This window comes from Bufo bufo, chromosome 3 (assembly GCF_905171765.1).
Source record: "Bufo bufo chromosome 3, aBufBuf1.1, whole genome shotgun sequence".
NCBI lineage: Eukaryota > Metazoa > Chordata > Amphibia > Anura > Bufonidae > Bufo > Bufo bufo.
Window position 1 is genome coordinate 199,390,646 of NC_053391.1, and position 13,067 is coordinate 199,403,712.

The following is a 13,067-nucleotide window of genomic DNA, read 5'->3' on the forward strand; positions in this document are numbered from 1 at the left end:
TGTGCATAGAGCTGAGGACATGTGCTAGCGGCCATCTAGCAGCCCATCTGCAATACCCAGTCCCCACAGTTTATTGTGTTAAAAAAACGTTTTGATCCATATGCAAATGAACCTGATATGAGTCCTGTGTCCGGAGATGAGTCCAGCGGAAAGGAGCCCAGCACCGCCCCGCGTCCTCCGAATCTCCTCCTTGCTGGCTGAAGTCACAGAGCTGGAGCGCCGAAATCTCGCGATGCGCGAGCTAGCGCATGCGTAGTTCGTTCCCTGTGCTGATGCCAGCACAGGGAATGAACATGATGCCGACACTGCGCATGCGCTAGCTCGCGCATCGCGAGATTTCGGAGCTCCAGCTCTGTGGAGAAAATCTGGTTCATTTGCATATGGATCAAAACTTTTTTTAACACAATAAAAGCACAGAGAGCTATGGGGACTGGGTATTGCAGATGTGCTAGTGGCCATCTAGCAGCCCAAGTCCCCAGCTCTATGCACAAAATCCTGGTGACAGGTTCCCTTTAAATCTGTGTGAAAGGGAGCATAACTTAAATACTTTGCTCTAGCCACTTTATTAACTTTAGCTTATATGACTCATTCTTCTCTGTTTACATCCAAAGCTAATTCAATTATAATTCTAAATCTAAGTCCGATATCATGTAGTACATGACAATTTCTATGTAACCTAGCTAGAACCAGGGCTTAAAGGGCTTGTCTTTTCTGCTGCAGGTCTCTCCCTGTAACAGCTCAGAGGCTATGGCCTTTCTGCTGCTGCAGCTCTCTTCCTACGACTGTCACAGCTTCTGTTAATAGATATGGCTGTTGGCAGTTGAAGAACAGAACAGTGTATGTGCGACCACCTCAGTAGGTGGACATGCACGTTACTATACAGAATAAATACCAGGATGTGCCATTATAATGAAGGGAAGACAATAGTTCACGTCTGGAACATTTTGTAACACAAAATAAATTACAAAACTGGTTTTTCATGCTGAATTATATTAAAATAACATTTAATGGTGGCACAGCCCCCTTTAATATAGTATTTATTTATTTTTTACCATAGGTTCCATATAGAAAACCATGGTGTCTTGTTGCATGCCATGGTATTCTCACCTAGGCAATCTTTTGGAACCATGCACCAGCACATAGTGCCTGCAGTTTTATATGGCACTGCAGCTGCACAGCTTATGTATACAATGTTTTTATATCTTGACATAATTCGTTTTGCAAATTTTTTTTTGTTCTTTATTATATATATTATTTTTTTTCCAGGCGCAACATAAAGACAGATTTATTGAGGAACGCTATGGCAAATACAACATCAGTGACCCCTTGCTTGCCCTACAGAGGGATTATGAGACCCTGAAGGAAGACAATCATGGACAAAAGCCACCCCCTGTGTGTTCCAATCCCCTATACATCTTGAGTGAAGTGATGAAGCAATGCAAGACCATGCAGGAGCGGATGCTGGCCCAGTTGGCTGCGGCTGAAAGCAGACACAGAAAGGTGAAGGTTTGATATATGATGGTATTATATCTTTTCTCCTTGGGTGTCCTGGAAGTTCCTCAGGGCTTTCAGCTGTGTTTCCTACCAAGATCTTCGAAAGCACTGATGTGTGCAGCCATTTCTATCTAATTCATGGTTGTCTAAGCCTATATACTACACATGAAGTTTAAGGTCCACAATGAGATCTCTTTTATAAAGCCTTACAAAACATAGCCTCATGTGTCTGAGCCTTGCCAGCCCGATGGAATGTCAAGCACTCTGTGATGTCACCTACTCGGCTTTGTTTATTCCTGAGGCGTGTGATGGACATGACCTCTGCACAAAAGAGCGTTCTTCTAAAAGGCAATCCTCAAATGTCAGAATCGTTTCATCTCCTACAAACGAAAGAGCAAAACTAATCGGTACAGTTTAGGAAAACACAACTTCAGAACTTGACAGTCAAAATCAATGCATAAAAATCAGAGTACACGCTTTCCTTAGCTTGTACTTACTGTGACCTATATGTTATTTAACCGCTTCTTTACCAGAGTGTTTATCCCCCTTCCTTACCAGGCCGCTTTTTCAGTTGTAGCAATGTGTCTATCTAACTGCAAATAATTTCTGGGTCAGCCTACATGTATCTGATATTTTTTCACGGGACACCTGCCAGCTTTTAGATTTTACAATGCTACAAGCGTCTGTTATTACTGCCTGACCGCTCCCGCTGGCCACGGCACACCTCCCTGAGACCGCAGCTGTCTAAAGACAGCGCGGTCGCAGCGATCTTTGGCGGCACAGGCCGCCGGCAGATCACGATGTAACCCAACGCTTTTATATGTCGGGTTACAGATAAGAGCCTACCGCCACGACGTATAAAGTGGTTCATTTGACACTCAAAGCAAAGCTATAAAATTCTGGTTCCCTCTTGGAGTTTGTATGTGGTTTATTTGCACTCCACATTTATGTGACCCAACAGGTTCGTTCTGTGCCGTCTGAGCTTTCACATCGGAAACCAACAGACCTTTAATTTTAACTTCGGTATGAATAAGAAAAAGCATGGGAAGATAACTAAAGCCAAGTATATACAAAAGATATTCAAGATTTTATGCAAAGATTTGAACATTGAGTTCTTGTAACCGTGGTTCTCCTTGGAGAGATCCAGCTAGTGTTGAGTCTTACAGGCCACACTTCCTAGGGAAACATATTCATATTGGCTCTCCTTCAGAAGGAATAAAACAGTCTCTCTAGTGCCAGCTACTGTATATGTAGCTACCCTGTATCCGGTCTACCCAATTAGTGTCTGACCCATTAAAGAAGCATGACCAGAGATCAGAGACATCCATCTGATACACTGTTTCTATGTTCTTGTTCGTCATCTGTACAGAGTATAGTACCGGTTAGCCAGGGGCCTTTGACAAAGCTCTTGGAAGGTATTTGTTCTACTTCCGAAAGTGGAGTTTTTGATACTTGCTTGGCCAAACATGTATCTGTTCTCACCTCAGGTGGTGGCTTATTTCCTGGGAGAACAAAAGAATCGAGCATTAAGATCCTCCTCACCCAAGAGCATATCATTTGAATGTTGGCTGCTCCTGCCCAAAGTGGTGGGTTTGGCCATTGTTAGTATAATGTGGATGGGGGCCTTTAGCCTTGTGGAGAACATACAAGCCAAATGCCAACTGTGCCACTGGTTATTGTGTAAGAGAGGGTTCTAATTGTCACCTGTAAAAGGATTTGTGTGTCATCTCTTCTTAAGTAAATTATCTTATTATCACTTTGGCAGCTAAACACCCTTTTTACACTTCTAAGGCTCCCTCTAGTGGCTTTCCTACAAATTGCTAACAGAGAAATAATATAGTTGTGTTTCTGTTCAATTTTTGATGCTGTCGTTTGTTAACCCTTTTGTTGGAACCCACGGTTTAGGAAAACCAAATGCTACTTTCACACTAGCGTTCGGAGCGGGTCCGTCTGATGTTTCATCAGACGGATCCGCTCCTATAATGCAGACGTTTGCATCCGTTCAGAACGGATCCGTCTGCATTATAACTTAGAAAAATTTCTAAGTGTGAAAGTAGCCTGAACGGATCCGTCCAGACTTTACATTGAAAGTCAATAGGGGCAGATCCGTTTGAAGATTGAGCCATATTGTGTCATCTTCAAACGGATCCGTCCCCATTGACTTACATTGTAAGTGTGGACGGATCCGCTCGCCTCCGCACGGCCAGGCGGACACCCGAACACTGCAAGCAGCGTTCAGGTGTCCGCTTGCTGAGCGGAGCGGAGGCTGAACGCCGCCAGACTGATGCATTCTGAGCGGATCCGCGTCCACTCAGAATGCATTAGGGCTGGACGGCTGCGTTCGGGGCCGCTTGTGAGACCCTTCAAACGGAGCTCACGAGCGGACACCCGAACGCAGGTGTGAAAGTAGCCTTAGTCTCTTAAAACTTTTTTAGGGTACCATACATACAATGTATCTTCTGTAAAATCTGCAACGAATCTGGGGCAATATCTGCATGCAGATATCCACATAAATTACATAGGGATTACAATATAGATTTGACTCAGATTTCACCCTCTGCATTACAGAAATCCATAGCATAACTTGACATGCTGCAGATTTAAATTCCACAGCACGGGTCAAGTTAAGTTTGCATTCTGTTGCAGAAATTTTCCAAGGTGTGTAGATCAGATTTTTTATATTTTTTTTTTTTACTTTGACAGATTTTAAGCACAGAGTTCTGCTTTGGAAGGTCCACCGCATGCCATGTGTGGCTGTACTTAGTTTCACAGCACCTTCCCTCTTGATCTTACATTGAGTGCGGCAGGCCCAGACATTATACTAGGTGGTACACTTCCTACAGTTCCTTGACAGAGCAATGTGTTTCCATCTTAACAGACAGCAAAAAAATCCTGCACAGTCTGACTGCAGTCATACTCCCTGCTATCTGTCCTGTACTACTTTTTAACCTAAGAAATGTATATTAGCATAAAATAGGGGACAAATGTAAGGAAGTATAACTGCACAACTTGACTACACAAGGTTTGTTTGTTTTCTGTTACCATGGAAATGCATTGTATGCTTAGGAGAGAAAAGAATTGGTTATTACCTATTTACAAAGTTTTTCATTTTAGTCATTGAGATAATAAAAAATAAAAAATTGGCTGTGAAGTTGGATATGGCCTTTATGCTCTCTCTGTCTGCTACATGTTTGGTTACAACCTGTCTGTCATCTGCTGCAGGTTATTTTAGACTTGGAAGAAGAACGGAGGAGACATGCTCAGGATGCAGCTGATGGGGATGATGTGACATACATGCTAGAAAAAGAGAGAGAGCGACTAGCTCAGCAGGTGATCACTCTCTTTTAGAAATTCTACCAGTCCTCTTGACTGACTGTTTGAAATGATACAACTATCTGCATTGTTTTTCTTTTAGAACATTTATTACTTTGGTAAACCCCAAGATTATATTGTGTTACAACTATGTGTTTTTGAGGTGGTCTCATCAGTACATTTAGTTGACAGCCAGATGGTTTACTTATTTAGTATCCACCACATCTTGTCGTAATGCAACAGCAGTAGAGTCAATGAGCCATCCTGGTACCTTTCCTGGACTATACAATACATTTTGGGATCACTATATACATATAGGCACATTTCTTTGAGTTTTGTAAATTATTTCCGTGAACTTTTGTTTTTGCATTTTTTGCTGTTTCATTGACTTGAAACGTTGACTTGCACATAAGTACTTATTTTTGCCAGGTTTGTAGAGTCCAGTGTATGCATAATACTGTAGTTGCTATGTGGCATAGGCTTCCAAAATTAATTAGACTATATTGCATCATAAAATGGCCACCAAGAAATATGTAACCAACATTTGTTTTCTCTCTTTTTTATCGCTGTCTACAAATGATTCCAGTTGGAGTTTGAAAAATCCCAAGTGAAGAAACTTGAAAAGAAACAGAAAGAGGTATCAGCTCAGCTTGAAGAGGAGAAAGCTCGTCACAAAAAAATGTCCTCAGTTCTTTTGAAAGAATGCACAAAGGCAAATAACAGAGCGGCAGAGGAAGGACAGAGGGTGGAAGATGTCAACTTAAAGCTGGAGAAAGCCAGGAGCAAGGTGAGTCAGCTTGAAGAAGAGTTAACCCTTGAGAAGAAACGTAGCCTACAGATGGAAGCCCAGGTGGAGAAGCAGCTTTCAGAGTTTGATATTGAACGAGAACAGCTAAGGGCCAAGCTCAATCGGGAAGAGAATCGCACCAGAGCTCTGAAAGAGGAGCTGGAGTCCTTGAAGAAACTTATACAGGACATGATACCTGGGTCTGATGTCAAAGAGACCTCTGCAAAGTCCAACAAGGAAATTGTATCTAGTATAAGTGTGTCTACAGAGAAGCCAGAGGTTTTATCTGTATCGTGCCAGACAGAAAGTGTACACCAAGAGAAGAACAGTATTGATGCTTTACCAAAAGCTCATATTTCCTTGTCAACACCTACTAAAATTCCTCAGCTTTATTCTAAAGTAAATGGACATTGTGGCACAGCTACACAGAATAATGAACATGCCCTAAAGTTAAATGTGGGGGAGGGCCTGAAAGAGAAAGTGGCAAGTCATGACAGTTTATCTGAGAACGGAGGTTCGCCTGTCAGAGTGGAATCTCCTTTACACATGATTATGCCTATTCCATCTAGCGGGGCTTCGTCCTCTCCCAGCAGTACTGCAGCCTCCTCCTTAACATCCTCTCCATGCTCCTCTCCAGTTCTCTCAAGACGTCTCGTTGGGGCAACTGGTAGTCCTGGTTACCAGTCGCCTTATCAGGCTGGCATCAACCAGCGGTTTCATGCTGCCCGACACAAGTTTCAGTCTCAAGCTGAACACGATCAACATGTTTCTGGACTCCAGAGCCCCCCTTCTAGAGACTTATCCCCAACCTTGGCAGATAACTCTGCTGCCAAGCAGCTTGCTCGCAATACAGTCACTCAGGTGTTGTCCCGTTTTACCAGCCAGACCACTGGTAAATCTGTGCCTCCCAATAGCTCACCCTTTGGTACAGACTACAGAACCCTTGCCAATGCCTCCAACCAAAAAAATGATGGGAGCCACTCTCCAAATCCCTTGAAAGTTTCCAGTCCTCTCAGCCCTGTATCTCCAGGTATAAAATCCCCTACCATATCAAGAGTGGAAAGAGGAAACCCCCCGCCCATCCCTCCAAAGAAGCCGGGTCTAGCCCAGTCCCCTGCATCTCCTCTCCCACCAGCCAAAGCTTCGACACTACCCTCAACACTGGCAGCTTCAGTGGATGTATCCAGTAGCCACTGCTCCAACAATGGCATTATAACAAACGGGCAGGAAATTGAAGTAATGTTACCGTCTGGTAGCTAGTTTTATTCTGCAGTTATTTGGACTTTAGGATGCTGTCGATGGGCAGCTCATACCTGTATAATCTACAGTCTAGACGATCAAACTTATTTATTTTGCTAGTAGAAAATATGGTATATTATATATAGGGTCTGTTTTTTATTTTTCAATTTGTAGCCCACGTACAAATTTTTGTCTTAATTATGTTAAAAGCGCAAAAGGAATTTTTCCCTGCCTCTTGTCTGTTATGTTAATCAGAAGATGACACTTGACGGTGACAAATCACTACCGTGTAAAGTTAACTACAATTCCATGTTTTTCACACCCTGGACGATGATGGGAAAACTGGTGCTTGCTTTTCAAGAATCATCTTGGACATTACCGAATAAGAAATACAGCACTGACCTGTTGGCAGTCAAGCTTTATTCTGTATGCCAGGAGGCGTTTCATTTTTCTATTGTAGGATTAAAGCACTTCTGTCAACACGTTGGACGCCTTCAGGGTAACGGGACTTTTTTTTAGGGAACTAGGATGCTTATTACTCTTAGACCCACGTCACACTTTTGCTTTTGAACACCGTGTGCGAGCCCAACAGAAGTTCTCCTATGTACTCAGTGGAGAGCTGATGCGAGATGGCACAAACACCAAAAAGCTCTAGAACAGTTGACTACAGGTTTCCATGAATCTTAATATGGAAGATATTTTATCTGTTTCAGTTCCCCATCCCCCAGAGATCACTTTCTTTCAGCTCGATTACATTGGACTTACAAAGTATATTGCAAGAACGCGAAGTTCTGAAATCCTGTGCCAAGTTTCTTGCACACATCTGAAAGGGAAAATCTGTATTTTACTGAAACAAAGCACAAAATTACAGCATTTCTGATAAGTGGAAATTGTTATTTATCACATGTATTACATAAAGTCAGATAATTTGGGGCTATTAAGTGGTGTTTTGCTACCCAAGAATATGGATTGTCTACATGATGCAGTAAAAATAGTATTTTCAGCTTTAATCTTTGTGGTTAGTAAAAAGAGACCAACTTGAAATACAGAAGAAATGGTGATTGCCCATAGTTTAATCTATATGTGCCACTCGTATAACCACATATTAGTGGTGACCAGTCAGTCCTTAGTATACGTACAGAATGTCTGATTACGTGACAGACGGGTTGGAATGCCACCATTTAGTGGCACTGTACTGGGCGGAAACTCTGAGGGGGATCATGGTGGCGCTGAACATTCTGGTGTCTCCAACATTTTTAAAATGCTGTACAGAATTTCATAGGTTTGACTAGTCTGTCTTGCCCATCTGCCCTCTCGTTGGTGCACCCAGCTGCCGTAATGAAACGATACTTGTCACAATGTGTCACCAAGTATGTGGAAGCAAAATGGTGGACTATGTTGATAAATTCAGTACATGTTTTGAAGGGGAAATCCATCCAAATTGATCTTCTAACGTCTTAAACGGGTTGTCCGCTCCTTTAGAAGTCAAGGTCTGTCCTCGGAAAAGGACTTCACGATCTGATCGGCCGGAGTCTGACACCCCAAACTCCCAAAGATCAGCTGTTCTGCAGTACCTCCAATGATGGAACTCCACAGCTCTGTTAATTATGCTGTGGATGGAGCTGGTAAAAGTAACCTGCTCTGTCCACACCACGATGGATAACGCTACTGCAGAACAGCCGATCGGTGGGTTGTCATACCCCTGAAGATCATATACTGATCCTCAGGATAGGCCAGCATTTGCAAAGGGGTAGACAACCCCTTTAAACTGTCCATACTCTTCAGATAATTGTTGGCCAAATGCTTGTTGCTCCTCCCACCTCCCTCCAATATATGGGCATGTGTTCTCAATAGATGGAAGGAATAAGGCGATGCCAGGCACTTGGATAATGTGTCAAAAGTGTAATCTTTGAGGTGGGACCAGCAGCATTTTCAGGAAATGTGACATATTCTGAAACGTAGCAAGCAGAAGGCCATTTAAACTTCACGATCTATTTAAAATCTCTAGAGTTTATGTGAAAATTACATACATTTTGAGTGACTTCCCCCACTAAGACCTCATGCACACGACCATATGTGTTTAGTGGTCCTCAAAACATGGATCCTGGCCTTGTGTATGCTGCCATTTTTTTTTACTTCTGTAGAAATATCTGATACTTGTCCGCAAAACAGACAAGGATCAGACATAATCAATATTTTCCGGGCCGGCAGAACGGACATGCATTCTTTTCAGTCCCAGTGAAATAAATGGGTCTACCTCTGATCCACAAAAAATGGACTAAAAATACGGTCATGTACTGTACATGAGACCTAAATGCCATATTTTGAGAATATTTGCCCTTTTTTGTTTTTACAAATATATGAGACCCTTTTATTCTTATTTTTGCCTGAATATATAAATGATACATTCCAGTATTCAGGTCCACTTTCTGTATTCACAGTTTATATTCACCTGCACACGGGGCAGGCATGTTACTCAGTATTATTATAATTACAAGTATACCCAATATCTTGGGTATTTGTTTGCCAGATCTGGTATCGCCACATATTAAATTCAGGGCAAACTGTGGCAGTGACCATTTCAGAAAAAATGATGGGCAATAATGACCACCACCCTAAGACTTATTGTAGTCACATCTTCATATTCTTGCACTACAGCTGACTGCACTGGAACCATGAGCTAATTGCACGATAAGTAAGGATCGGTTTCCCCACCCAAGTGCCTTAAGATGATATTAAATGATCAATTGTTGCAGGTTGAGGACATTTTATTTAGGCAGAGGCAGCACTCAAGCCATCCTCTATGAATAGAATGTTGTGTGCTGCCTCTGTGGATGAGGGTCTTCTGGAGGCCTGCACCAGATCTAATCAGAATTTCTCCTTTTATCTCCTATGTGTTGTAATCTTATTTTGAGAAGCCTATAAAAATGTATGTTACAGGTCTGGTTTATGTTGTAGCCACAATAATCTGGCAGCAGATAGGACCAGCATGATTGCCGAATGATTTGTGAATACCGTCAGTGACTATGCAGGTGCGGAGTAAATGTAGTATTCTATTAGCGTGGAGTCACGTATCCTAGGTGGGGAAAATGTCATAGCCAAAGGTTATATGAAAGCCAATCAAGAATTATGAAATGCACAACAAACAGTGCATTTTTCTTTGTTTTAGTTTTTTGGTGCATTCTATGGGGCATTCACAGGTAGAGAGAGTTTGCTACTATGGGAGCAATTTTATATCTTGCCATATTAACAGGAAAAAACACTGTCCTTGCCCACAGTGCCACAGTGGCATCAACTGCTGTGCATCCTGCCATTAAATGGAACCTGCAGGCAGATTCAGTGTAAGGGGCTGTTCACATCTCATTTACATTATACGTACCTGAAAAAAAGTATGCAATTTTGGTTGTTTCTCGGTTTGTTTGTTTTTTCCGTATACATTTAACAGATATGCATACGTTTTAATGTGTCAGTTTTAAAAGTGACTACAGTGTAAAAAGAACTACACGTTTCTACTGTATTTTTTGTACAAGACAGAATAGTGTGGTATACTAGGCTCATTTGAAAAAATGTACAGAAACATAAACGGGGACAAACGGAGTCAAAAGTATGCACTTTTGAATTATGTTTGCTCAGTTAACGTCTTGGCATGTCAAGTGATACGTTTCAAAGTGTTTTTACTGTGTTTAGGCCTCTTTCACACTTGCGTTGTCCGGATCCGGCGTGTACTCCACTTGCCGGAATTACACTCCGGATCCGGAAAAACGCAAGTGTACTGAAAGCATTTGAAGACGGAACCGTCTTCCAAATGCGTTCAGTGTTACTATGGCACCCAGGACGCTATTAAAGTCCTGGTTGCCATAGTAGTAGTGGGGAGCGGGGGAGCGGTATACTTACAGTCCGTGCGGCTCCCCGGGCGCTCCAGAATGACGTCAGAGCGCCCCATGCGCATGGATGACGTGATCCATGTGATCACATGATCCATGAGCTTGGGGCGCCCTGACGTCACTCTGGAGCGCCCGGGGAGCCGCACGGAAGGTAAGTACACTGCTCCCCGCTCCCCACTACACTTTACCATGGCTGCCAGGACTTTAGCGTCCCGGCAGCCATGGTAACCACTCTGAAAAAGCTAAACGTCGGATCCGGTAATGCACCGAAACGACGTTTAGCTTAAGGCCGGATCCGGATCAATGCCTTTCAATGGGCATTAATTCCGGATCCGGCCTTGCGGCAAGTGTTCCGGATTTTTGGCCGGAGCAAAAAGCGCAGCATGCTGCGGTATTTTCTCCGGCCAAAAAACGTTCCGTTCCGGAACTGAAGACATCCTGATGCATCCTGAACGGATTTCTCTCCATTCAGAATGCATTAGGATAATCCTGATCAGGATTCTTCCGGCATAGAGCCCCGACGACGGAACTCTATGCCGGAAGACAAGAACGCAAGTGTGAAAGAGCCCTTAAACGTATGCGCTCGACGAGGTGTGAACAGCTACCAACTTGTATTTCCTTCATTTAAATCTCTGCTGAGCTCTATAATGCGCTTCCCACAGAGGGAAGTGCGTGTACAGCATGACAGGTTCCCTTTAAAGGGGTTATCCCATCATTATAGAGCAGGGATGCTCAACCTGCGGCCCTCCAGCTGTTGTAAAACTACAACTCCCATCATGCCCTGCTGATAGCTGTAGGCTGTCTGGGCATGCTGGGAGTTGTAGTTTTGCAACAGCTGGAGGGCTGCAGGTTGGGCATCCCTGTTATAGAGCATCTGCCACCATGGTCAAAGAAGAGCTCAGCTGCTGGAAGGATCGGGAAGCGCTCTCCCACCTACCCTCTCTCTGTTGTCCTGATGCTGCGCTGCCACCAGTGAGTGCCAGGATTGCATGTGATCCACAGGATATTAGCAAGTCATGAATCCTAATGGAATGCATGATTTTGAGAACACACTGACCTTAATTTGGCATTGTTAGTGGTTCCACACCCCTGGACCACCAATGACTATTACATTTCTATTGTAAGACCACTCTTTCATCAACATGAGCAGGTGACTTCTGGTTACAGTATATGGCTGCACCATTTTTAAAAAAAAAAATTTTTTATTCGTTACTCAGGGGCTGATGAAGACAAGATGTACTCTAGCCCTGTCAATCACAGGGTAGGGGGGGAGTGCACAGCGAGGATGGGCGTTACAACAGCGGCACTCGGTGCTCCAACCAGCTAACTTACGTAATAGTAAAAATCAAAAAATTAGTTAAAATGCGGGACAAACGTAACTAAGGTATTGTTTTAATCAGCATGATCAACCCTACCAGGTAATATGCCTGGTTCAATAGGGTTGTTAATGCTGACAGATACTCTGTAATGTAAAAAATGAAAATCCGTCATCACACAGCAACAATATCTTTCTAGCAAAGCTAGAACCAGCCCAGTGCCTCACGTGGATCCAGAGATCTCCCCATTCATTGTTCCAATTGCTCAGCTAGATTTTCTTCAGGCTGGCAACTCAGGGGGCATTTCCTTTCTCATGAGATGTGTCCTTTCTTCTACAGCTCTCTCCATGTAACGGTCACAGTAGATAGGGCTACTGGTAGTTGAAGGATTGAACTGAGCATGTGTGTCCACCTCAGAGATGTTCCTGAGGTGGATGGAGGAATATGGAAAATAAAAAGTATACAAAAGTATTCACAGTAATATGCATTATACATACATAAATCAGGCTTTATCCTCCTAAAATGGATCATTTTGAAACATTGCACACAGTTTACTAGTTCATACGTCACAGAACAAACATGACTGATCTTATTGTACAGTATATGTCAAATGTTAAACGGTCATGAAGTGACTTTTATTGTGGTCTGTGCTAACTAGGCACTGGGATTGGAAAGCTACTGTCATGATATCATTTTAAAGTAACATTTGCTACATATTAAATTGGTTTAGCCCAAAAAAATTTGACTAACTCACGTGATTCCCATAGCCAGTCAGGATTTTTTATGCAGTTTTTAAAGCCAAAACCAAGTGTGGATTCAAAAAAAGAGGAGATGTAAGAATCTTTCCTTTACGGACAAGAATTGGACTGTTCTATTAGGGGCCGTTCAGTTCCTCAAGATGCAGAATGCACACGGCCGGTATCTGTGTTTTGCGGATCTGCAATTTGCGGACCGCAAAACATCCAACAGTCGTGTGCATCAGCCCTTACACTTTATATCCTTTTATGAGCCACTCCTGATTTTGGCTTTAAAAAC

General features: G+C 42.9%; 1 protein-coding gene across 1 annotated transcript in view; it reads left to right on the plus strand.

The window, feature by feature from the left end:
- The window catches only part of CTTNBP2NL (CTTNBP2 N-terminal like), a 77,817-nt gene extending 67,305 nt beyond the window's left edge, over positions 1-10,512 (plus strand). The window contains exons 3-5 of the mRNA XM_040423875.1: positions 1,267-1,500; positions 4,717-4,824; positions 5,393-10,512. Of these exons, the coding sequence (XP_040279809.1) occupies positions 1,267-1,500; positions 4,717-4,824; positions 5,393-6,853 (1,803 nt within the window). The 3' untranslated portion in view covers positions 6,854-10,512. The remainder of the gene's footprint in view (positions 1-1,266; positions 1,501-4,716; positions 4,825-5,392) is intronic.
- Positions 10,513-13,067: the final 2,555 nt, after the last annotated feature.